This window comes from Triticum aestivum, chromosome 5D (genome assembly GCF_018294505.1).
Source record: "Triticum aestivum cultivar Chinese Spring chromosome 5D, IWGSC CS RefSeq v2.1, whole genome shotgun sequence".
Taxonomy (NCBI): Eukaryota; Viridiplantae; Streptophyta; class Magnoliopsida; order Poales; family Poaceae; genus Triticum; species Triticum aestivum.
Genome location: NC_057808.1, coordinates 44,954,003 through 44,979,690, shown reverse-complemented (window position 1 = coordinate 44,979,690; position 25,688 = coordinate 44,954,003). Strand labels below are relative to the sequence as shown.

At 47.9% G+C, this 25,688-nt stretch overlaps 2 protein-coding genes across 4 annotated transcripts; both read left to right on the top strand.

Moving 5' to 3' along the window:
* The first annotated feature begins 3,665 nt into the window (after window positions 1–3,665).
* On the top strand, window positions 3,666–7,449 carry LOC123119337 (hydroxyproline O-galactosyltransferase GALT2). The gene is made up of 7 exons (XM_044539113.1): window positions 3,666–4,616; window positions 5,139–5,371; window positions 5,481–5,771; window positions 5,875–6,003; window positions 6,081–6,254; window positions 6,325–6,432; window positions 6,604–7,449. The coding sequence occupies exons 1-7, from the start codon at window positions 3,779–3,781 to the stop codon at window positions 6,817–6,819; spliced, it is 1,989 nt and encodes a 662-aa protein (XP_044395048.1). The 5' UTR covers window positions 3,666–3,778; the 3' UTR covers window positions 6,820–7,449.
* A 3,190-nt stretch (window positions 7,450–10,639) lies between these two features.
* Window positions 10,640–13,924, top strand: LOC123119336 (probable mediator of RNA polymerase II transcription subunit 19b). Of its 3 annotated transcripts, XM_044539112.1 has the most exons (6): window positions 10,640–10,863; window positions 11,629–11,915; window positions 12,002–12,190; window positions 12,281–12,340; window positions 12,430–12,572; window positions 13,427–13,924. In XM_044539112.1, exons 1-5 carry the CDS (start codon window positions 10,833–10,835, stop codon window positions 12,472–12,474), a joined length of 612 nt encoding a protein of 203 aa, XP_044395047.1. In that variant the 5' UTR covers window positions 10,640–10,832; the 3' UTR covers window positions 12,475–12,572; window positions 13,427–13,924. The 3 variants fall into 3 exon arrangements, with proteins under 3 accessions (XP_044395047.1, XP_044395046.1, XP_044395045.1); XM_044539111.1 differs by having other exon boundaries at window positions 12,281–12,572; XM_044539110.1 differs by lacking the exon at window positions 13,427–13,924 and having other exon boundaries at window positions 12,281–13,409.
* The last annotated feature ends 11,764 nt before the right edge of the window (window positions 13,925–25,688 follow it).

The window sequence follows — 25,688 nt, the reverse complement described above, 5'->3', positions numbered from 1 at the left end:
TCCGGTAACCCCCGGTACTCCGGTAAAATCCCGATTTCACCCGGAACACTTCCGATATCCAAATATAGGCTTCCAATATATCAATCTTTATGTCTCGACCATTTCGAGACTCCTCGTCATGTCCGTGATCACATCCAGGACTTCGAACTATCTTCGGTACATCAAAACACATAAACTCATAATATAACCGTCATCGAACTTTAAGCGTGCGGACCCTACGGGTTCGAGAACTATGTAGACATGACCGAGACACGTTTCCGGTCAATAACCAATAGCGGAACCTGGATGCTCATATTGGCTCCTATATATTCTACGAAGATCTTTATCGGTCAAACCGCATAACAACATACGTTGTTCCCTTTGTCATCGGTATGTTACTTGCCCGAGATTCGATCGTCAGTATCTTAATACCTAGTTCAATCTCGTTACCGGCAAGTCTCTTTACTCGTTCCGTAATACATCATCCCGCAACTAACTCATTAGTTGCAATGCTTGCAAGGCTTATAGTGATGTGCATTACCGAGTGGGCCCAGAGATATCTCTCCGACAATCGGAGTGACAAATCCTAATCTCGAAATACGCCAACCCAACAAGTACCTTCGGAGACACCTGTAGAGCACCTTTATAATCACCCAGTTACGTTGTGATGTTTGGTAGCACACAAAGTGTTCCTCCGGTAAACGGGAGTTGCATAATCTCATAGTCATAGGAACATGTATAAGTCATGAAGAAAGCAATAGCAGAATAGTAAACGATCGAGTGCTAAGCTAACGGAATGGGTCAAGTCAATCACATCATTCTCCTAATGATGTGATCCCGTTAATCAAATGACAAGTCATGTCAATGGCTAGGAAACATAACCATCTTTGATCAACGAGCTAGTCAAGTAGAGGCATACTAGTGACACTCTGTTTGTCTATGTATTCACATAAGTATTATGTTTCCGGTTAATACAATTATAGCATGAATAATAAACATTTATCATGATATAAGGAAATAAATAATAACTTTATTATTGCCTCTAGGGCATATTTCCTTCAGAGTTACCACAAGGAGGAACATTGGATATAAGATAGAAACTTGATAATCCGAATGACTTGGCTTGAGACAATATGAATGATGAAAATACCCTTAATTCTTCATAATGTAGCCAAGTCTCCAATGCCCTCCGTAGACACCAATTGATCAAGTTTGAGCTAGTTGGTCCCCAACCAAGTTGGGTCCTAAGAGGTTAGTCACAATAGGCTTGGCTACCCAAATGGTTCTTTGCTTGACACCACTTTGAGTACCAACAAACTTGACAAACACATTGCCAACCTTATCCTTCCCAAGAGAATAGATATCATCAATAATAATTGGGTTGGATGAGTTACCACTAGTGCATGAAGAAGCGAGGTGACCTTTCTCACGACATAAGTAGCAACGTCTACTCTTCACTTTCTTCTCACTTGAGTTCTCAACTTGAGAAGCATTAGCTTGAGTATTCTTGGGAAGAGGCCTTTCTTCAACTTATGGTTGAGCATGAGATTGTACTTGTGGCCGCTTCCCTTGTTGCTTGTCACTAATGGCCTTCTTCTTCAATGGGCAAGATCTAACATGATGCCCTTCAATTTTGCACTTGAAGCAAACAATCTTGGCCGAATTCTTGACTTGTTCTTGGCCCTTCTTCTTGTTCATCTTGGACTTCTTCTTCTTATTGGAGTTGAATCCAAGTCCACCTTTGTCATTGGGGAATTCTTTTGATTCTGTCGAAGAAATTTTAAATGAGGTTGTAGTGATTGCTAGCTTTCCTACCGAAAGTAGTACAAAGATAGGAAAACTGTCTATAGGATCCAATCCTATAAAAGTCGTATGCAATTCCTTTGAATCAAAGGAGCCCTCAAATTGGTCTATTTGTATGTATGTTGGCATCTTTATTTGTAATGTGTCTGTGCCGATTCTCTCATGGAGGATGTTGAAGTTTCCTTCCACGAATTGTGGATTGTTTTGGAGTAGGAGGACATCCTCAAACGAGTCGTTATATTTCTCCACAGTGCCATCCTTCGCAACCCATATCTGGCTCTTCTGCTCATATTCACAAACTCGAGATATCAACTAGAACACTAGTGACTAACCAAAGACCACACATACAGTAAATTCATCCAGAGCATCAACCAGGTGTCCATAGACCATAGGTGTCCTGTGTCCAAGTTGGTAGATGCAGCTATATACTACCACCTCCGAGGCTCTGAATTTGTACTTATTCTTGTAAATTTTCATTGCATCTTATTCATCAATGCCAAACTTAAAAAAATGTTAAGTAGAAATTGTGCATTGCGCCCTGTGTGATCTATAATAACTATTATTACATACGTCTATGGAATCAAGAACGTTTCTCACAGGCGATGCTAATCAGCTTAGAAAAACATGATGGGCCTGAAAAATTCTTTAGGCCTTGTTCGGTTGCTTAGGGAAATTTTCCCACTACAAAACAGAAAACTTACTCCCTCCATATTAGTTCTCGCTGATTTAGTACGTCTTTGTACTTAATCAAGTTGTACTAAATTATTGACAGCTAATATAGAACGATAAGAGTATTTATTATCCCTAAGAAAAAATGGTTTTGTACTAATTTTGTGATTGCATGATATGGTTTTGTTGATTTATTAGACAGTAAAAATTTGATTGTGACAAAAAAAGATCTGAATTAGGAAAATAAACTTATGTGTTTCAGCAAAGCAACATTTTCACAAATAACATGGGAATTTCAGGACACAATTATGAAATAGAAACCATTCAATAATTAATGCTAGTAGTAGCATAATGAGAGTTGGGACAGACAATAAATCGATCTTAGCAATAACTTGAAATAACCCTAAACGAAATACTCCCTCCGTCATAGTTTACAGGGCGCGCTTCAACAATCTCTGCGACCAAGGCGACTAGCGATTGACCTGAAAAATAGCGTCGATAGTGATAGCACGGTGTCTATTACTAGAGAAATTAGTGCATACACGCATGCATGGAGTGCTTCCACCCCACGTACACACATGCATGCACTTACTCCACTCCACGTACACACCTACATTGAAAGAAATTTGTGGACTTGATTGCGGTTACCACACCCTAATTAATTGAGCATTAAACCAAACACGCCTAAAATCCTTCTGGTGGTGGAAATGCATGAGAACTGAAGCACGCCTTGTAAACTGTGATCGAAGGGAGTACTAGAAACCATTTAAAAAATTAATAATGCTAATGAAAGTTGCAAGAGACAATAAATCGATCTTTTCTTACTCCCTCCGTCACGGTTTAGAAGGCGCGCTTGAAAATTCTCTGGGACCTAGATGGTTATCTATTGGTTGTGGGATGGACTAAAAAATAGCATTCACACTACGCATGCATATAGAAATAGTATATCGGATTACTAATTAGCTACTAGAAATAAATGCAATGCGCCCTAAACCTTGTCTAATGTGGAAACGCACGCAAATTTAACTGTGCCTTCTAAACTGTGACGGAGGAAGTAGTAACTTGAAATGACCCAAAACATCCATAATGACTCAAATTGAACACATCTTTTCTTCTAACTCCAGGTAATAAACACTTGAAAGAAAGAGTAAACTCTCACTATCTCTCAAAGAAACCGCCAGCTCAGCACCAACAACCCTCCTCCCTATCACTTTCCCCTTCCCGTTTTTATTCCCCGGCTCTCCGCGGACCCGGCGAGCTCCGCTACCATCCCAGACCCGGTAACCCACCCACTCCTCGCCGGCGCGCCGCCGCCGCCGACGCCGCCATGAAGCGCGCGCGCAGCTCCGAGATCTTCCTCGGCGGCCGGGCGCGCGCGCGCAGGCGCCTGGCGCCCCTCCTCGCCGCGGCGGCCTTCGCGTACCTCGTCTTCGTCTCCGTCAAGCTCTCCGGCCTCGGCAGCTGGGAGGACGCCGCGGCCATCCCCCGGCCGGAAACCGCCGCCTCGCGAGGCGAGCTGCTGCAGCGGGATGCCCTCGAGCGGGCGCCCCGCGGGCGCCGCGCCGCTGGGGGCGGTGCTGCTGTCACGGGGTACGGCCGCATCACCGGGGAGATCCTCCGGCGCCACGAAGCTCTTGGTGGGGGAAGTCGGAGGAGGTGGGGCCTGCGGGGGAACTTCTCCGAGCTCGAGCGCATGGCCGCGGAGGCGTGGGCGCTCGGGGCCAAGGCGTGGGAGGAGGCCTCCGCGTTCTCGGGCGACGTGGACGCCATCGTCTCGGGCGACGGCGCGGCGGTCGAGTGCCCCACCTCGCTCGAGCTCGGAGGCGGCGGCGAGGGCGAGACGGCCGCGTTCCTGCCGTGCGGGCTGGCGGTGGGGTCCGCGGTGACGGTCGTGGCGACGGCGCGCGAGGCGGTGGCGGAGTACGTGGAGGCGCTGGAGCGGAGCGGGAGCGGGAACGGGACGGTCATGGTGGCGCAGTTCGCGGTGGAGCTGCGCGGCCTGCGCGCCTCCGACGGCGAGGACCCGCCCAGGATCCTCCACCTCAACCCGCGGCTCCGCGGCGACTGGAGCCGTCGGCCGGTGCTGGAGATGAACACCTGCTTCCGCATGCAGTGGGGCAAGGCGCAGCGCTGCGACGGCACCCCCTCCAAGGACGACGACCATGGTGCGTGCGCTCAGCTCATTGTACTGCAATTAGCTGTAATTGAGTTTGCTTGTTTTGCTATCTTTCTGTCCTGGCACAAGGACAATGCAACATTGCCGGTTCAGTAACCAGTAATCTGTATGGGTCAATATACCATTCTGCATTGATCTTCCATTCTCCATTCATAGGCACGCAAGTTTGTGTTTATTTGAATCACTTGCTCATTAGTTATTTTGACTGTTCGTAGATTTGTAGCAATGATTTTAGTACCTGTACAATTGGACTTACTGGTGCCAGTTGACAGAAAAAGGGATACTACGTGTAATTGCTTCGCGCTCCATAGTTTTTCAGATTTTCCGTATACAACTGTAATGTATTTCTGCTGGATCATGTTTTACCAATCTGTCTCCCAAAATGTTTTCTGATGCTACATATCTTCTACTATGTTTTTGTTTTTGAAATGGTATCATCCCTTGCCTCCACGCCTCCGTATCAGTTGACATTACCTCTATGCGTGCTGACAGTGTTGTTAACTTTTTGCAGTCGATGGGTTTCCAAAATGTGAGAAATGGGAACGGAGGGACATGGCTGATTCAAAAGAAACAAAAACAAACTCATGGTTCAACAGGTTCATCGGCCGAGCAAAGAAACCAGAAATGACCTGGCCATACCCATTTTTAGAGGGGAAGATGTTTGTTCTCACTATCCAAGCTGGTGTTGAAGGGTACCATATTAATGTAGGGGGTCGTCATGTTGCCTCATTTCCTCATAGGATGGTAAATTCTGTTCCTATGACAAAGATTTTATTCGGTGTATACAAATACGGATGTTGTACAGTTCTGCGAATGAAAATACTGACTAGTTTTTGTTCTCAATGTTTATCAGGGATTCACTCTCGAAGATGCAACTGGTTTAGCTGTAACAGGTGGCATAGATGTTCACTCGGTGTATGCAACCTCTCTTCCGAAGGCTCATCCTAGTTTTTCTCTGCAAAATGTCTTGGAAATGTCTGATAAGTGGAAGGCTCGCCCTGTGCCAGAGGAACTGATTCAGCTTTTTATCGGCATTCTCTCTGCTACAAACCATTTTGCTGAGCGGATGGCTATTAGAAAAACTTGGATGCAGTTTCCTGCAATCCAATTGGGAAATGTGGTTGCTCGATTCTTTGTCGCACTGGTAAGTCTTATGTTTGGTCTTCATATGCATTTTGCCATAATGTCTTTTTCATATAATTACAAAATAACGGTAACACCACTTTGGGATATGTTTGCTTTTGTAGAGCCATAGAAAAGAGATAAATGCAGCACTAAAGAAGGAAGCAGAATATTTTGGAGACGTTGTCATTCTGCCATTTATCGACCGGTATGAGTTGGTGGTTCTCAAAACAGTTGCGATATGTCAGTACGGGGTAAGCCATGATGGTTCTTCACATATTAGTTGACTCTTGGCAATGCTTCATTATCACCCACTCTTATTTCTGTGCAGGTGCAAAATGTTACCGCGGAGTATATCATGAAGTGCGACGATGATACCTTTGTGAGGCTGGATGTCGTGTTGCAACAGGTCTCTACCTTCAACAGAACCTTGCCTCTTTATCTTGGCAACCTAAATCTCTTACACAGGCCTCTCCGGAGTGGTAAATGGGCCGTGACGTTTGAGGTACGTTCCGCTTCCCACAATGTGAATCCATAGGCATAAACTTGTCCACTCACAACGAAAACACCTGCAGGAATGGCCAGAATTGGTGTATCCCCCCTATGCCAATGGACCCGGCTACGTAATTTCGATTAACATTGCCAGAGACATTGTGTCCCGTCATGCAAATCAGTCACTAAGGGTAAGATGTTTACTCTGACCGAACTGCAGCGCATCGGTGTCCCCTTGATCCTACCATATCAATATATCACCATCTGACCCTGAATCCGCAAGAAAAAAAAAGTATCATCATCGTCTTACGGCCACCATCTTTTTTTTGCTGGTGTCTAACGGCCATCATCTGCTGCTGCAGCTGTTCAAGATGGAGGATGTGAGCATGGGCATGTGGGTTGAGGACTACAACACTACCACCATCGCCGCCCCGGTGCAGTACATTCACAGCTGGAAGTTCTGCCAGTACGGCTGCGTGGACAACTACTTCACGGCGCACTACCAGTCCCCCAGGCAGATGCTATGCCTCTGGGACAAACTGTCGTTAGGCCGCGCGCAATGCTGCAACTACAGATGACACGGCGCTCATCCATGGCTGCTTCACCAGAGCAACCGATGGCTTAACTAGGCGGCATCCGTCAGTCCCACTGCCGTAGTGTCATTTTAGAAGAACACCAGGGACCAGGCCACAGCATGACTGACACCCACCAGACCGGGTGTCCATCACCCTTAACTCGAGTTCCCTACATCTGCTCTATCGACTGACGGCAGTGGAGATCATGGACCTCACCATTGTCTGCTCTTCAGTACACAAACAAGGTACACCATCAATGGGTTTGATGTTATCAGCTGCTTCACCTCCTGGAGCTCTTGGATATTTGGATGGATGGATCTGCTGGTAGTGGAAGACGCTATTTGTTCAGGTCATTGAAGATGACTATACAAACGCGAGGGGCCAAAATTTGCCGCGTGTAATGTACAGGGGCGAGTAATTTTGTACTCCAGTTTGTAGGGTTGTTGTGCCCCTTGGCTTGCAGAGGGAGCTGATGTCTCGTTCACTCGTTGATACTGAATTGGTGTCATGTTCTGTAGGACTAATATAAAAGGTTTGCTAATTCTTAGTCTTCTCATGAGACATGTTTCATAACCTTTAATATTCACAAGACATGTACCCAACTACTGATGTAGGAGTGTGGTTTATTGTTCTTGTTCTTGTTCTTGTTTTTGAAGAAACAAATCCATGTGCAAGTGGGTTCAAACTTTGACCTCGGGTTTGAGATTTGATACCATGTGTGCCTCGCCGAGGTAGGATATACAGTATTTTTCATTAGCAGAAGACGTGTCTGTTGGCACAAAGACTGAGATGTTAAGGCCGTTGATGAAAGCCACTATATGTTCTCATCAATCAGTTCTGCGCTCCAGTTATTTCTGACTTTTATTGAATTCAAGTTCTTCTGGAATATTTATGATTTATTCTATTTGATGTAATTTACGTATTTTAACAAACATATGTCATGGTTCTCAGTATTTGTTCTAAAACATTTCAATTCTTTTGTATGTTCTCTGATTTGTTGTAATACAAGTTCAGACTTTTGTAAGAAATGAAAATTTCCATATTTTTTTTCTTTGTACCTGTTTTTTCGGTTTGGGGACTCGACCACATGTCATTGATCACGCCATGCCGACCAAGGTGCGGAGCTCTTTTTTTTAATCAAGATATTTAGAGTCCAGAACATGTATTAGGACATCTCCAACGTGGGTCATCAAAATGCCCACGAATGTTTAGACCAGATTATTCGGACACTTTTAGTGATCGAACATGGATCACCAAATCGGGTCAAATTTGTTTGAATCATCCGAAATCCCACAACACGGTCCCAAACCGAGGGGAGCTCTAGGGAGTCTGGATGTCTGCCACATCAGACTCCGACCTCAGACCCACCCAAAAACCAGCCTGCACCCATATATTTTGACAACCCCCAGGACCCCCACTCTTCCGGTGTTGACCCCTGCCCCCACCCCTCCTCTCCGTCCCAATCGCCGCCGTTCCAACCCATTTCGACCCATTATGCCACCGTCAAGATGGACCTGCCTGAGCCTATCACAATGTGCGTCGTCCTGCCGGATCTGAAGAAGTACAACCGCGCAGGCGCATCCGCGCTACGGCAAGAGCGGCGCGTGAAGGAGACAAAGAAGAAGGTGTAGTCGGCCACTCAGGACGGAGCTCCTCCTACACATCGGACTATCTGGCGGTGCCCTCGGCAATTGTAGCCCTGGCCTGCACAATACAAGGCGAGGTACTACTTCGTTGCCCAATAGTTCAGTCAGCTCGACACGCAATTGCCATAACACCCTCCCGCCTATTTCACCTCTGCCTCTGGCTACCCTCCATCGTACACCATCGACCTCAACAGCGACAATGTGTTCACCGAGTTGGCGATGCTCGCCTAGTCACAATTTTCGTCCGAGGAGCCCTCGTCTAGGGGTGTCCGGTCATTGTTTGGTGGAATGCCTATCCCTAGCTCGACAATGGCCATCAATGAGGCGATGATGAACATGACCCACAACTACGGTGGCCACAAAGGCAAACAAGTCGATGACCACTACTTGTCGCAGCCGGATCAAGTGACACTGACGGACACCCAAAGCCGGTCGTGTCCAATGCAGACGCGAAGAAGAAGATGGGTTTGTTGTACTCGAACAAGGATGGTGAAATGTTGTGTTTGGCATGCATCGTTGGGCGCAAGTGTTGACCCGTTTGAAGGCATAGGGGCAAAAGGGCTACGCTTTTTGACAAAGTGTGCATGATTGGTTTCATGAGCAAAAACACTATGCGCCGTACGATAAGAAAGTGATCCATGATCTTATTCCTAAGTCACTAAGCCACCGTATTGTGATGCATATGCACAAATGCAAAACCGAATGCCAAGTGGCGTGTCTCCTCGAGCTTTTAAGCTTTGCTTCATGTTGCTCCGTGTGTTGGTTATTTGATTGATTTGCTCTACGTTGCAATTTGTTGATCATGTCATTCTCTTGCTTTGCTAGTTCGGGCGTGTTGCCGCCTTGTACCACCAGACTGATAGAATGATCGCATGCTTTGCACAAAGGGGAGGGGAAGAGGCCAAAAATTGAGTCATTTGGCTCAGACAACCGATTCGTTTACTTTTGGTTTTGAGGATGCCAATTTTTTTGGATGAACATCTTGTGCTTTTGCTAGTAGTTGCATTTGTTTGCAACTATATAAATGAATGGTTGAATTGCTATTGATTTAGATAAACTTGACAAAGAGAGGAGGCCAGACAACCAGGGAAATCTTAAGGGACACCATTGGATAGTCCATCAGGTCGGATGTCCACGGACATGTCTAAATATATCCGTGGACATTTGGTTAGATCCATTTGATAATCCACGCTAAAGACACCCTTATTAGAATCGATGATGATGTTTTTGTGCACTTGTGCGGACTTGATCAAAACAGAAACTGGGTTTGTACTAGTGTATGTGTGTGTACACACGAATGAAGAACCTTTTTTAGATATAGCTATGCTTTGCGAGGGGATTGGATTTTGGCTGGGCCTTCACGCGTGACTAGGCCTCTATGTCAATTCAGGTGCAGTGGCTACTAACCCGAATTACCTGAATAAACATTTTCGAGGTTTTTGAAACTGCTAGCCGTTATAGTGCTTTGATTTCAGGCTATACAAGTTCGGGTTTCATGTATCGAGTTTTTATGCCTGATGGGAGGTCCATGGTCCTGCTTGTAACTTTAGTTACACCTATGGGATCTTTCTACTACTCCCTCTGATCCATATCGCCATATGGATCGGAGGGAGTACTTTGCGTATTATTAATAGATGAAAGGCTTTTAGTTTTTGAAAAAAAAATCTGTCAGAGCAATTAACGCACAGAAGGGAGAATATCCAAGTGATGCCAGAACATATATATCTCCCACTTTTAAAAAAGTCAAATTCATAGTATGTTTCAAAAAAGTTGTAATTTAATTATTTTATGAGACACGTAAATTATGTGAATAGTGGAAGGTGGAATCACCTGATATTTTCCCACACACAGAAATAGTAAGCCTTGATCGCGGAACCGTGAGATCCAATCCAACGGCGACCGCCAACATCTTCCCCCCGCCAACCTGCTGGAGCGGAGATACGGTACGACCGAGACCGACATGGTCTGGTCGAGTCGAGTCGCCTATGTATCCTCTGCCCCTGCCCCACTTCCGCCTCCCAGCACAAGCCCCGCCCCGCCCCGCCCCGACCCTCGCGTGAAGCGGCGAACCCCTCCACCACTCCATCGCCCGCCGGCCGCGGACCTCCCTCCTCCGGCGACCGGCCGCCCCTCGCCGCCAGATCGGCGGCCACCCCGCCCTCCCCGCCCCTCACCGCCTCCCCCCCCCCCCCCCCCCCCCCGGCAGATCTACTACGCGGGCCGCTGCCCCACCCCACCCGACCGACGCCGGTCCGCCCTAGCCACGGTGAGGTCCTCGCCCGCCCCATCCTCGCGCGCCGTCGCCGCGGAATTCGGCCTGGCACTGGGTCGGCGACCAGGCCCGGCTGTCCCTAATCGAGCTTCAGTCTAATGGATTCTGACGACAAGAAGTTTGGCAAAGGTACTGCTCTCAAAATGCAGAAAAGTAGTATTAGCAAGCATATTCATCTCCTCTAGGGAATTTTGCCTCTGTAATTAACTATGGATGTTTGTACAATTATACCACACATTGTCGGAAGTTGCATGGATTTCTCACCTTTAAAGATGAAACCGTCCCGTTGGGAGCATCCTCTGCTTCATTAAGCATCTACTTTAGTTTATTTCGTTCGTTACGTACTGGGATGTTGCCATGCCTATTTGTGTTTGTTACCTGATATTCTCTTTGTTTTTCTTTTCGTAAGGTATCTGTCTTTTGACCACCCAGATTCAAGTTTTAACCAGTAATAAATAGTCCAATATTACGTGGGTTACTGGATTATGTTACACAATTGATACCATTCTACTTGTATGCAGAAGTACTTCTCTATTCGTTATGACGATTGTTATCTTGTAGCCATCAGCAAAGTATTGCACAAGAAATATACATTCAATTTTCAAACTTGGACAGTCAATCTTTGTCCTACATTTGATATTTTGAGTTTGCAGCATCTCTGGAATCGCCAAAATTTCCTCATGTTGACATTTTTTTGTCTATGTTGAACAGCAATATTTTCTGTTGTGCATCACGACAAGCTACTTTATTAGACCCTACCAGAGAAATAAGTGTCCATTGTACTTGTATGCATGAGTGCATTTTCCTGACATGGTTCTTGATGTGCATCCTTCTCCAAATTGCCTTGGTTATATGCAATGCTGGTGGTCCATAATATGACTCTTTCTATTTCAGGACCTAAGGAGCTCACTGGTGCTGTTGATTTAATAAGTCAGTACAAATTGCAGCCGCACCATGATTTCTTCTGCAAGAGGCCTTTGCCACTTGCAATCTCAGATACACATTACCTTCACAATGTTGTGGGGGACACTGAAATTCGGAAAGGAGAAGGAATGGAGCTAGATCAACTCGTTCAGAATGCATACTTAAGGGATAAGCCTCCTTTTATTAAGACCTTTGATATGGAAACTCTGGGGCAAGCATTTCAGCTTCGTGAAACTGCTCCAGTAGATTTACCCTCTGTAAGATCATTTTTGCCATCCCACTTTTGCTTCATGGTGTTATTGCATTTTCCTATCATATACTTACCAATCAAACCAATCAACAGGCTGAAAAAGGTGTACCTACTATTTCGGGCAAACCGAAAAGTGAGTCCAAGGACAAAGAGAAAAAACATAAAAAACACAAAGACAAAGATAAAGACAGGGAGCATAAGAAGCACAAACATCGACATAAGGATCGGTCTAAAGACAAAGACAAGGACAAGGATAAGAAAAAGGATAAGCATCATGAGAAGGTTGCTGCATTTTCTGTATGTTTAAAACTTCAGTATGTCCAAGTCTTACTCATCACTTAGCTATACTTTATATGTCCACAAATTGTTCAGAAGAGGAAGCATGAGGGGACGGAGGATTCGGCAGATGTGCATAAGCACAAAAAAAGCAAGGTGATATACATTCATCATTTGCTTCCTGGTATAACAATTTTTCTTGCAGCACATTTTGTTTGTCTGTTAACATGACTTATCTATGGCAGCATAAGAGTTCCAAAACCGATGAGATGGGTAATGGACTTAGTTAGCTACACTTTTCTTCTTACTTCTATTGTCAATCAATGTCATATTCTGTTAAAAGGAGGCTCAAAAGGTTTCTGTCACCAGACCTGCTGCAGATCAATTGGTACGTGCTTCTTGAATTTTTATTTGCTGCCGGGTTGACGCAGAAGTTGATTGTTTTGTACTGCTTTTCTTAATTCTCTGTCTTCCAGTGAAACATGAATTAAAATGTTTAAGATTTAAGCTGCATCATGAGCTTGTGTTTTTAAGTCAACATAAGAGTTTTATTTTATTGTTTGGAGCCTAAATGATGACTATTTTAACCTTTAGCGAATTATTTATTAGTCATTCAAGAGAATAAGATCTGCCTTTTGCATGACTTTGCAAATATTAGTCTCATTTGATTTTATCTGCATCTGTACAATATGTGTGATGTTAGGCACGATTACCCTGACATTACTTTATGTCGACCGTCAGTTTTGGACCTGGGACAATTTCATTTCTTCAGTCTCACTTGACTTGAGAAGTTCAGTTAGATATTTCCTTTGATTAGCATCTCTAGTGGTATTAATATATCAGTCATAATGCGCCTGCTGATTTTCTTTAATATATGGCATGATCTGGTTAGGTCTGACTTGCATCATAAATTCATAATGTAGTCACTACTCTTATACTGTTTTCAGTTTACGTTGCACTTTGACCATAACATATGGTGATTAATTGGGACACAATGAACTGTTAAAAAAAGATCACTCGCAGTTTACTCAGTGATGTTTCGTTCGAAATCATCATATGCCATTTGCAACTGTTTAATGATCTGCACCTTGTATAACCTTCGAAATTATTATACATTCAAATAAGATATGAAAAACACTGCTATACGAACACCAATGGGGAACAACATTGGCAAACAATAGGCTTTTGTTTGCATCTGTGATAATGCAGACTCTAACTCTTACTTTTATGTGGGTGATGCAGATATCATGAATGGCTGTTTATTTGAAGGTGCTTCAGATGAGCGTCTTGCCTGCTGCTAATTATGTTGTTCTTGCAGTGTGGACCCTGTGGAAAATGTAACTTGTAACATGGGACAATCCAACTGTATTTTGCAACCTTTTGTCCCTCGCTGACTAAATTGGGTGCCTTGTAGGAACATTTAGATAGGACTTCTAATGAGATTTTCTCTCTTATGATTAGGAAATCTGAATAGGTGTTTTTGATGAAATCATTCTTAAGACTAGAAGCAACCAACTATTTCATTTAGATGGGACTTCTAATGAGATTTTCTTAAAGGTTAGAACACCTGGGTAGTTTGTTTGTGATGAGATAATTTCGAAGACTAGGAGCAGTCCATTATGCTGACCAGGCCTGTGGTAAAATCATTGATGTCGCATGAGTTTGTATTAAAAAAAAGTCATTGTATTATATGGAAATGAAGCTATGTTCCTCGTGCCAATGAGGAAACTAATTAATTCACCACCGCCTGTGCTTGTTTCAAAGTGAAAGTTGTCAGGTTAATCTGTATTTGTAGAATGACATTCTTGTGTTTTCAAGAACTTGTAAGATGGTCAATTTGGCATGAAACCCTGTTTTGTCCTAGAACTGTGTAATGTTCCGCTCCTACCCCAGCTGATGTACATTCAGTATTGCAGACCCTGAGACCAAACGCATAAAGAAAACATAGACAAAGCAGACTAAAACCAAAGCATGATTTTCTCTTGCAGCTTCCTCAAGTATTCCTGGGGCTTCTCATTCCCAAATCTGTTTGTGTTCTGAGTACAACAGCTGAGAGGAAAACTAAAGCGATCATCTCATTCCATTAGAGCGGTGGAATAGTCGAGGAGGGGTTGTTGTGCCATCTTGTCTCTAGCCCATTACATTTTACTTATGGTAGCACAATAAAGATCCAAGATCCTTCATCTTGTCTCTGGCTATAAGTTTAGTTGAGCAGAGGAGAGGTAGTTGAGCTAGAGGATAGTATATACTAGTACCATATAACGACACGGATTCACACTGAACAAGTGAGACATAGGATAGAGCAAGAAGAATATGGGATCCTTCATCTCATCTCTAGCTAGATGTTTAGTTGAGCAAAGAAGATGAGATGTCAAAAGGAAGAGAGAAGATGTCAAGATGAATGTGGTTATGGGAGGGGATTCGATCAATGTAATATGTACAGTAAAATATAGCCCCTACGAACCCACAATGGTACTGACATTAGTAAATGCCTTCACCTATAGAAGTAAGGTTTGCGGTTGGCCTCATGAACCACTTAGTAAGTTTTGCAGGTTGCACCACCAAACAAAAGAAAGTTTGTGTGGGCTAACCTTCCAGCAAGTTCTTTTTAGAAAAGATTTGCCAGTGGAATGATGACCTCATTCCCTCGGTTTCATTTTACTCCGCATGTTCGTCTGAAGTCAAACTTTGTAAATGTTGATCAAAATTATATTAAAAAAATATAAACATCTACAATATTAAAAATTATATAATATATGAAAATTATAATATTGATTTGGTATTATGAGTGTTGGTTTTCTTATAAACATGGTCAGAGTTTATGAAGTTTAATTTCAGACAAATCTTATGTTCGAAGTGAAAATAAACGGAGGGAGTACTGCCATCCCCTCGGGCATTACTATCACCCAATGTTTGTTTTTTCCTTTACCGAGTGTGCATCAGTTCACTTTTCTTTGACAACTGAAACAGATCAAAGTTCCACATTCATTCAGGTCATTCACTACCATTGTGCAACTAACTAATGCACGTTCAAAGACTGTCACTTTGTCCTGGGCATCCCACATGGACCCAACTAACATAGCCAGCTGCCAAATAGATCCTATTGCAATAACTTTGTAATCACTACAGTGTTCATCCCAGGGCATGTGCATAGAAAATGAAACTTGTTAGCTGTTTCAAGTGTTTGACCGTGATTGGTTATTCCAACAATTGTAATTGTGAAAATATGTCAAGCGTCTCAACCTCCTATAGGAGGCCCGCGTGGTGTTTATAGATTGAATTGGACTTACCCCGTGAAATGCATACATTGTATCATGCAACGCACGTGGAGAAAGAGAGAGATATACACATGGGTTGGTAGAGATTACAACTTATATGGACATCGTGCCTAACAACCTATCCAAATAACTCTATGCACAATATAATCAGTTACACCCCCTCCTAATCACAACTTCACCAAGTTGAGATTACGCTTCAATTCTTCAAAGTTTCTCGTGGGCAATGCTTTTGTAAAGTCATCTATAACTTGATCTTTTGAATGCACAAACCGGATATCTAACTCCTTGCGGCCAACTTTTTCTCTTACAAAATGGAAGTCAACTTCAATGTGTTTGTTGCTTGCATGAAAGACTGGATTAGTGGATAAATATGTGGCACCAATATTGTCACACCAAAGACATGGAGTTTGCTCATGACGTATTCCAAGTTTTTTCAGCATGGACTACCCAAATAATCTTTGATGTTGCATTTGCGAATGCTTTGCATTATGCTTCTGTACTTGACCTTGAAACTATAGCCTGTTTCTTTGCACACCATGAGATAAAACTAGGACAAAAAAATTACCCCAAAACCACCTGATGAAGAACATGCATTTTGAAGTTATATGCTAAAATGAAAATATCTTTCATTTATGCTATTTCAATTTTAGGGCCTCATTTTACACTTCACACTCGTGCTCAAATTTCAGGAGAAGGCCCTGCTCTTCTGCTTACGTTGTACTGAATGATGCTTTTGACAACAAAAACAACAACAACAAAGCCTTTAGTCCCATACAAGTTGGGGTAGGCTAGAGGTGAAACCCATAAGAACTCGCAACCAACTCATGGCTCTGGCACATGGATAGCAAGCTTCCACGCACCCCTGTCCATAGCTAGCTCTTTGGTGATACTCCAATCCTTCAGGTCTCTCTTAACGGACTCCTCCCATGTCAAATTCGGTCTACCCCGCCCTCTCTTGACATTCTCCGCACGCTTTAGCCGTCCGCTATGCATTGGAGCTTCTGGAGGCCTGCGCTGAATATGCCCAAACCATCTCAGACGATGTTGGACAAGCTTCTCCTCAATTGGTGCTACCCCAACTATATCTCGTATATCATCATTCCGGACTCGATCCTTCCTCGTGTGGCCACACATCCATCTCAACATACGCATCTCCGCCACACCTAACTGTTGAACATGTCGCCTTTTAGTCGGCCAACACTCCACGCCATACAACATTGCGGGTCGAACCGCCGTCCTGTAGAACTTGCCTTTTAGCTTTTGTGGCACTCTCTTGTCACAGAGAATGCCAGAAGCTTGGCGCCACTTCATCCATCCGGCTTTGATTCGATGGTTCACATCTTCATCAATACCCCCATCCTCCTGCAACATTGACCCCAAATACCAAAAGGTGTCCTTCCGAGGTACCACCCGGCCATCAAGGCTAACCTCCTCCTCCTCACACCTAGTAGTACTGAAACCGCACATCATGTACTCGGTTTTAGTTCTACTAAGCCTAAACCCTTTCGATTCCAAGGTTTGTCTCCATAACTCTAACTTCCTATTTACCCCCGTCCGACTATCGTCAACTAGCACCACATCATCTGCAAAGAGCATACACCATGGGATATCTCCTTGTATATCCCTTGTGACCTCATCCATCACCAATGCAAAAAGATAAGGGCTCAAAGCTGACCCCTGATGTAGTCCTATCTTAATCGGGAAGTCATCGGTGTCGACATCACTTGTTCGAACACTTGTCACAACATTATCGTACATGTCCTTGATGAGGGTAATGTACTTTGCTGGGACTTTGTGTTTCTCCAAGGCCCACAACATGACATTCCGCGGTATCTTATCATAGGCGTTCTCCAAGTCAATGAACACCATATGCAAGTCCCTCTTTTGCTCCCTATATCTCTCCATAAGTTGTCGTACCAAGAAAATGGCTTCCATGGTCGACCTCCCAGGCATGAAACCAAACTGATTTTTGATCACGCTTGTCATTCTTCTTAAGCGGTGCTCAATGACTCTCTTCCATAGCTTCATTGTATGGCTCATCAGCTTAATGATGTACATCACAACAATGATGCTTTTGACATTTCAAATAAAAATGGCTATGTGCATCACAACAATGCGGAGCCCGGGAGCCTTTAAATGAAATTGCAATGATCCTCACAAATGATGTACTGATTATTTCTAATGAATAAAGTTTCGGTTTATTTCAAAAAAAAGTGGAGCCCGGGAGCGGGGTCTTAACTTCTTCTTTCCAAGTGTTGCCAACGAGGGCTAGGAGTACCCGCTCGATGATGAGTCGGAGGTGATACAAGGCAACTTGAGTCGGAATCTAGAATATTGCTGCAGTTGGGAAGCGATGCCGCATAATCAGTGGAATATTAAGTTTACTGCATACAAAATTCAAAATCCGTGACTGCCATGCACACATAACAATTATGCTTTTGTATGATGTAACTAGATAACATTTTGTTGACTCGATGGGTGTAGTAGGTCCATGACCATTACACATCGTCTACATTTTGAAGCAGAGTTCCCCATGCATAGAAAATGAAACATGTTAGATGTTCAACCAAATGTATTAACCGTGACTGTACTGCACTGAGTAGTCCAGTGATGGTAATCTTCCGTGCAGCTACACGCACCGTGCCAAGCAAGCTCATGCATTTGTTGTCTAACCGAAAATGCCGTTTAAGAGGATTCGAACAAGGCACTGGCTAGAAAAACAGTTCCATGTTGGCAGACCAAGTAGATCGCACTGTAGGGGCGAATCCACATCTTTCTGGCAATGAACGCAAAACGTGCTGCGCCGAGCCTTTGTAGGCTGTTGACAAGTTCCCTAATGCCTTCCATTACTAGTTAGACAGCAGACACGATATTAACCGAGTAATACAACTATACTGTTGAGATATAGATACATATGTGTATTTCTTGTACAACAAGCCCTCCTCCTTCCATGTATAGTTGAGGACGTGGCTACCTTTTGTACTTATATATACGTGCATATTGCACCCGATCAATATATCGTGAGTTGCATAACCTTCTACATGGTATCAACCTTCCTTCGATCCTCTACCCTAGCCGCGTCGCCGTCGCTTCCCAGCCGCCGCCGCTAGTTCCCTCGCACGCCCGCGCCGCCGACTACTCGCCGCCGCCGTGCCACCTTCCCCACCGCTTCCGCTCCCGCCCCCGCGATCACCTCGCGCCTCTCCCACCCCTAGCCACTACAAACCCTAACCCGCCCGGGCCGCCCCTAACCCTAGCTCCTGCCATGTCAGGATCCAACCTCGCCGACCGGTCCGCCGCCTCTACTCCTCCGGTCGTGAAGCCGCCGAATCCCTTCGACTCTTCCGCCGGCTCCACCGCCGCCACTCTTCCCGATCCTGCCTACATCCGTGATGTTCCCATCGAACGTCGCGTTCCGGTCATCCTCTCCCACAACGAGGCGAATTTTTATGCTTGGAAGACATACTTCAATCTCCTCTTTCGTGAGTATAACCTGCAGGACCACATCGACGGCACAGCCAACCTCTTCGTCCTGAACCGTGACGCCGACTGGCTAGCGATCGACGCCACCATCATCAGGTGGCTCTTCCTCACCGTGTCCAAGGACATCTTCCACACCGTCGTTTGTGACAAGGATGATGCATGCACGGTGTGGAACAAGATCGTCGGCCTCTTCACCGACAACAAGCTCCAACGGATCGTCTTCCTGCAGCAGGAGTTCTTCGGGTGCCATCAAAACGACTCCTCCGTCGACGCCTTCTGCATGCGTCTCAAGACCCTCTCCGACGAGCTCAATGACATCGGCTTCAAGGTGGGCGACGAGTTGCTCCTCTCCACCCTCACCGCCGGCCTCAATGAGGATCTCGGCAACGCCGCCTCCAACCTCACCCTCATGGCGAACCCTACCTACGAGCGGGCGGTGGCTTATCTTCGTCTCGAGGAACGCCGGTTGAAGCATCTTCGCTCCCGTGCCGTTCATACCGCCTTCGCCGCTGGCTACTCGCGCGGTGGCCCCGCGCCCTCAGGCGCGCCTCCCGGCTTCCCAGCGCCGTACCAGGCGCCCCGGCCACCGGCGCCTTCCGCGCCGCCTACCAGCAGCGGCCACCGGCTCCTCCTGCGGCTCTTCCTCAACAACTGCCGCAGCAGCAGCCCCAGCAGCAGCAGCGCCAGAGGCGCCGCGGCCGCGGCAAAGGCCAGACGCAACAGCAATAGCCGCGCCCCGGGCCTGTCCAGCAGCAGCCGACGCCGCCTTGGGGGGGTGGCCACAACCCCTGGACAGGGTTTGTGCACGCCTACACCATGCCCGTGCCCCGCCCACCCGCTCCAAGCCTCCTTGGGCCCGGTCCCTCCAGCCATCAGGCCTTCTTCGCCGGTCCGCAACCCGGTCCGGTCGCTCCACCGGCCTACTACTCTCCTGCTCCGGTTGGCTATGGCGGGCCAACCACCAACACAGGCGTGACCGGCTCCTCCGGCTATCCCGCGCCGGTCTCTTATGATCCGGCCCTACTTGCTGCTCTTCATCAGCAGCCTCCGGTCGGGACTTATTCCGGCGGTGGCGATTGGTTTATGGACACCGGTGCATCTTCGCACATGGCCGCTTACCCGGGTAACCTCTCTTCTGCGTCTCCTATTCACACTTCTTCTCGTATCATTGTCGGTAATGGTGCTGGTCTCCCTATCACTCATATTGGTTCTACCAGTTTTCCTTCGAACCCTAGACCACTTTATCTCAATAATGTTCTTGTGTCTCCTGAACTCATTCAGAATTTAGTCTGTGTTCGTAAACTTTCTCGAGATAACTCTGTAACTGTGGAATTTGACGAAGTTGGTTTTTCTGTTAAGGACGCCCTCACCCGGATGGTTCTTCACCGCTGTGACAGTCCCGACGATACATACTCCGTCCAGCCTCCATCATCTTCACATGCTGGACCAGTTGCACTCTCCGCCGGCGTTGATCTTTGGCACGCCCGTCTCGGTCATCCTAGCTCCACCGCTCTTCGTCACATTATTAGGGATTTTTCTTTTACATGTAATAAAACGGATGCGCACTCTTGTCACGCATGCCGTCTGGGCAAACATGTTCACCTTCCCTTTAGTGCTTCATCCACGGTTGCGTCGTTACCCTTTGAGTTAATCCATAGTGATGTCTGGACCTCTCCTGTTGCTAGTAATACTGGATTCTCATATTATCTTGTTATTTTGGATGACTACTCTCACTTTGTGTGGACCTTTCCATTACGTAAGAAGTCCGAAGTTGCTGCCACTATTACGGCCTTCTACTCTTACGTATCTACGCAATTTGGTCGTCCCATTCTAGCTTTGCAAACTGACAACGGAAAAGAATTCGACAACACCACCATCCGCAATCTTCTCTCCACACATGGCACTGTTTTTCGTCTTACCTGTCCATATACTTCACAGCAGAATGGTCGGGCGGAACGCATTCTTCGCACTCTTAACGATTGCGTCCGTACCCTCCTCTTCCACGCATACATGCCACCTCGCTTCTGGCCCGACGCTCTCGCTACTGCCACCCTACTCATTAACCTTCGTCCCTGTCGCACCCAGTGGAACTTTACACCTCACCACCTCCTCTTCGGGTCTCCTCCTTCATACGACGGTCTTCGTATTTTCGGTTGTCTTTGTTATCCTAGTATTGCCGCCACCTCTCCTCATAAACTTGCCCCTCGTTCCTTTCCGTGTGTCTTCCTCGGTTACCCGGCTAACACCAAGGGCTATAGATGCTATGATCCGGTTTCCCACCGTGTCATCACATCCCGACACGTTTATTTCGACGAGTTGTGTTTTCCTTTTAAACAGGAACAGCAGGCGGCTTCTTCATCGGCGCCCGGCCCCTCTTTTGGCCGACCCTGTCCGCCCTGGCTTTGCCCCACGGCGTAGGGCGCCCCCTGGACGTACGGCACTCCGGCTCCTGCCCGCTGCTTCGCCAGGCTCACCGCCCTACGAGCCGGCCTCCACGTCGGCCTCCACGCCGGCCTCCCCGGCTGCTTCATCGCCGGGCCCCGCGCCGGCCTCTGCGCCGGCCTCTCCAGCTGCTTCATCACCGGGCGCCGCGCCGGCTTCTGAGCCGGCCTCTCCGGCCTCTTCTTCGCGGGCTTCAGCGCCAGCCTCGCCGGTCTTGCCGACTGTTGTGCCAGCTCGCCCGCCGGGATCGCCCGCTTCTTCCCCGACTTCTTCGCAGCCGGGCGTGTCGCCGGCTTCTTCGCCGCCGGGTTTGGCGCCGGCCCCGGTGTCTGCTGTTGTGCCACCACCCGCTGGCCCTATCACTCGGTCGCGCCTGGGTGTCCATCGGCCGAGCACTCGCTACCCTCCGGATGAGTACACCTGCGTGGCTTCGACGTCTTCCTCGTCACCGTCACCCCTGCCGACCTCCGCCCGTTCCGCGCTTCGTGATCCCATGTGGTTCGCCGCGATGAAGGAGGAATTTGACGCATTGCAACGCAATCACACTTGGCAGCTCGTTCCCCGTCCCCCTCGGGCCAACATCATCACCGGGAAGTGGGTGTTCAAGCACAAGTTTCATCCGGATGGTACTCTTGACCGACACAAGGCCCGTTGGGTCGTTCGGGGTTTTCGTCAATGAGCAGGCGTTGACTTCACAGACACTTTCGCCCCGGTTGTCAAACCCGGGACGATTCGGACTGTCCTTCAGCTAGCGGTCTCTCGCTCCTGGCCCGTGCACCAGATGGATGTTTCGAATGCTTTTCTTCATGGGCATCTTGAGGAACAGGTGTTCTGTCAGCAGCCGATTGGGTTCGTGGATGAGTCTTCTCCGGATCATGTGTGCTTGCTTTCTCGATCTCTGTACGGGCTCAAGCAAGCTCCTCGCGCGTGGTACCAGCGCATCGCAGCATTTCTTACTCAGCTTGGCTTCCGCTCCACTCGCTCTGATGCTTCACTATTTGTCTACCACCAGGGTGATGCTACTTCTTTTCTGCTGCTTTATGTCGACGACATCATCTTGACAGCATGCTCGACTGCCCTTCTTCGATAGCTCACGGATCGTCTTCGTGCTGAGTTTGCCATTAAGACTTAGGTCCTCTGCACTATTTCCTCGGGATCGAGGTTATTCGTCGAGCAGATGGCTTCTTTCTTCATCAGCGGAAGTATGCTCATGAGCTTCTGGATCGTGCCGGGATGCTTAATTGCAAACCGGCTGCCACACCTGTCGATACGAAGGCCAAGCTCTCTGCCACAGATGGTTCTCCTGCTTCAGATGCTCCATTCTACAGGTCGATTGTTGGTGCTCTTCAGTACCTCACTCTTACTCGTCCGGAGCTCCAGTACGCTGTTCAGCAGGTGTGCCTTCATATGCATGCTCCCCGTGGTGCTCACTGGACCGCAGTCAAGCGCATTCTGCGCTATATCCGTGGCACCTTGGATCTTGGGCTGTCACTTCAGGCTTCATCATATGGATCTGACGGCTTATTCTGACGCCGATTGGGCCGGCTGCCCTGACATGCCGCTCGACCTCTGGTTATTGCGTCTATCTTGGACCATCACTTATCTCCTGGTCGTCCAAGCGACAACCCGTTGTCTCCCGCTCCAGTGCTGAAGCGGAGTACCGCGCCGTTGCCAACGTCGTCGCCGAGTGTTCCTGGCTTCGTCAGCTTCTGCATGAGCTCTTGTCTCCGGTTGACAAGGCCACGATTGTCTACTGTGACAATGTTTCTGCGGTCTACCTCTCTGCCAACCCGGTTCATCATCGACGCGCCAAGCACATTGAGATTGATATCCATTTTGTTCGCGAACAGGTAGCTCTTGGTCATGTACGCGTGCTGCATGTCCCTACGTCTCAACAATTTGCTGACATCATGACAAAGGGCTTGTCTACCGCGTCTTTCGAGGAGTTCCGATCCAGTCTTTGCGTCGACCATGGTGCCGCTTCGACTGCGGGGGGGGGGGGTGTTGAGATGTAGATACATATGTGTATTTCTTGTACAACAAGCCCTCCTCCTTCCATGTATAGTTGAGGACGTGGCTACCCTTTGTACTTATATATACGTGCATATTGCACCCGATCAATATATCGTGAGTTGCATAACCTTCTACATATACCCTGGAATCAACGTACGCCAGGATAGAATTCAACGGGAGATGTATAACCAATAACACAATAGCGCAACGACACTGGATGTTAGGAGGATATATATGTCGAGTGGCAAGAGAGTTAGTGAGGGGACGAAAGGTTGCACATGCATAGGGAGAAAATACTAATGATACAGTGTATCACAAAATCATTAATCCACTATAAAGTGGTGGCGGCAGCAGCGGTGGATTTCTCCTGCTCGTAGTGGAAGTACTCATCTTCTCCGCTCCATCAACAATATCACGGCCGATATCCGGGACGCTGCTCTCGCTGAGCCCAAGGCGCTGTCGATGCCGGAGGTGTGGGTGAAGCTCTGAGGCATTCCGCCGAAGCAGCGTCGGGTGGAGAGGCTGATGGCGGCGACGACGATGATTGGGCGCCCGCTGGTGGTGGACGAGCTGTCCCTGATCCGGGCGGGTCCGGTGCGCATGCTCTTTGCGTGCCGGGCGCCGGCAAAGCTGCGAGGTTCAGTGCAGATCTGGTTCAATGGGGCTGGGTACAATGTTAAGCTCGAGCCGGAGCTTGCTGGCCCGCGTCCAGCGGCCCCTGCTCTCCCCCCTCCGCCTCCACCCAGCGGAGGGGATCCGGGTGACCAAGACAAAGACAGGACCAAGGACAAGGGCAAGGATCCGGGGCCAGATGCGAGTATGGAGGAGGATGATTCCATTGATACGGCTGCTTGGGACAAACTGGGGATCTCTGCGGCTGGTGCTGCGGCGCCAGCGGAGGGGATGGAGGTGCCTCGTTCTGATGTGGGGATGGGCTCTGCTGAGATGGTGCTTTCGGTGCCCAACCAATACGGGTCCAACCTGGGGTCGGTGCCCTCTCCACCCATGGTTGCGGCCCCGTCGGGACCAGCAGGTGCGGGCGGTGCGCGCTCTCCGATCGCCCTCTCTCCCAGCCCTTCGCGCATGATTTCAGGCGGGTCGCCGGCTTCGGGTGGTCGCGGCAACTCCCTCAGTGGCTCAGTGAAGATGATGAAGAAGACGACGGTGCGCAAGGTCAGCGCGGAGACGGTGCGCGCGATGGATCCTCTTGGTGCTCCCCCACCCCAAGGCAGTCCGTCATGGCGTTGGCGGCCCCGACGGCTCCTCCGGTCGTTGATCCGCTGCTGCAGGAGGCCTCCTTGATGGCGCGGAGCTCCAAGGCCAAACGTACCAAGACGGTGTCGGCGGTGCCGGTGCGCACGAGCTCGCGCTCCAAGGTGCCAAGGGCAACATGCCTTCCTTGCAGCGGGCGCAACTTCTTCAGGCCCAGAAGAATATGGAAATCTCAGGTAATCCACCCCCCGATTCACGGTGCTTGATTCATTTTCGGATGATCATTTGATGGAGGTGCTAGATGCAAGTGGTCTCGACCCCGCTTGTGTGGGTGGTCAACGAGAGCTGATTACTCTCGTGCGCGCTAAGGAGTTGGCGCAGGCCGCGCTCGCGGCTGCTGCTGCAGCGCGTGCCGAACAGAGGACGGAGGGCCTCGAGGGAGGGGCCGTCGCGGTTCTTTCTGTGCCCGAGGAGGAGGGAAGGCAACAGGGGTTGCCCCTTCTCCCTCGCCTTGCAGGGGCAAGGTGAGGCGCGTGGCGAAAGCGGTCACCTCTAGGGGTGTACGGCTTCGCAATCGTGTCATTTAGATGCGAGCGTTGTTTTGGAATATCCGTGGCTTTGGCCACATGGGTCGGCGCACCCTCCTCGAAGAGTACATGCGCAAAGAGGACGTGGACATCGTAGGTTTGCACGAAACTATTAAGACGGATTTCCGCTTCCATGAGCTGCTTCGCTAGATCCGTTAGAACATTTTGAGTGGCACTTTACTCCCGCGGTAGGGCGCTCGGGGGGCATGTTGATGGGTCTAAGCCGCGATGCGTATGAAATTATCAACTGGGATAGGGGCTCTTTCTTCTTAGCTGCTCATTTTCGCATTCGTGCTACGCTTCGCGAGTTAGTAGTTATTCAAGTCTATGGACCTGCCAATCATTCCAGATCGGCGGAGTTCTTGGGAGAACTCCAACAGAAAGTCACTCCGGTGACTGCCGCGACACTCCCGGTCCTTGTGGGGGGGGGGGGGATTTCAACCTAATTAGGTCCGGAGCCGACAAGAATAATGGCATCATTAACTGGCC

Excerpts from the sequence above, each read along its gene's own strand:
- LOC123119337 (XM_044539113.1), top strand. The coding sequence starts at position 3,779 with ATGAAGCGCGCGCGCAGCTCCGAGATCTTCCTCGGCGGCCGGGCGCGC. Across the intron at positions 5,772-5,874 it reads CTCGATTCTTTGTCGCACTG|AGCCATAGAAAAGAGATAAA; the intron begins GTAAGTCTTATG and ends TTGCTTTTGTAG. Across the intron at positions 6,255-6,324 it reads AATGGGCCGTGACGTTTGAG|GAATGGCCAGAATTGGTGTA; the intron begins GTACGTTCCGCT and ends AAACACCTGCAG.
- LOC123119336 (XM_044539111.1), top strand. The coding sequence starts at position 10,833 with ATGGATTCTGACGACAAGAAGTTTGGCAAAG. Across the intron at positions 11,916-12,001 it reads CTCCAGTAGATTTACCCTCT|GCTGAAAAAGGTGTACCTAC; the intron begins GTAAGATCATTT and ends ACCAATCAACAG. Across the intron at positions 12,191-12,280 it reads AGGATAAGCATCATGAGAAG|AAGAGGAAGCATGAGGGGAC; the intron begins GTTGCTGCATTT and ends CAAATTGTTCAG.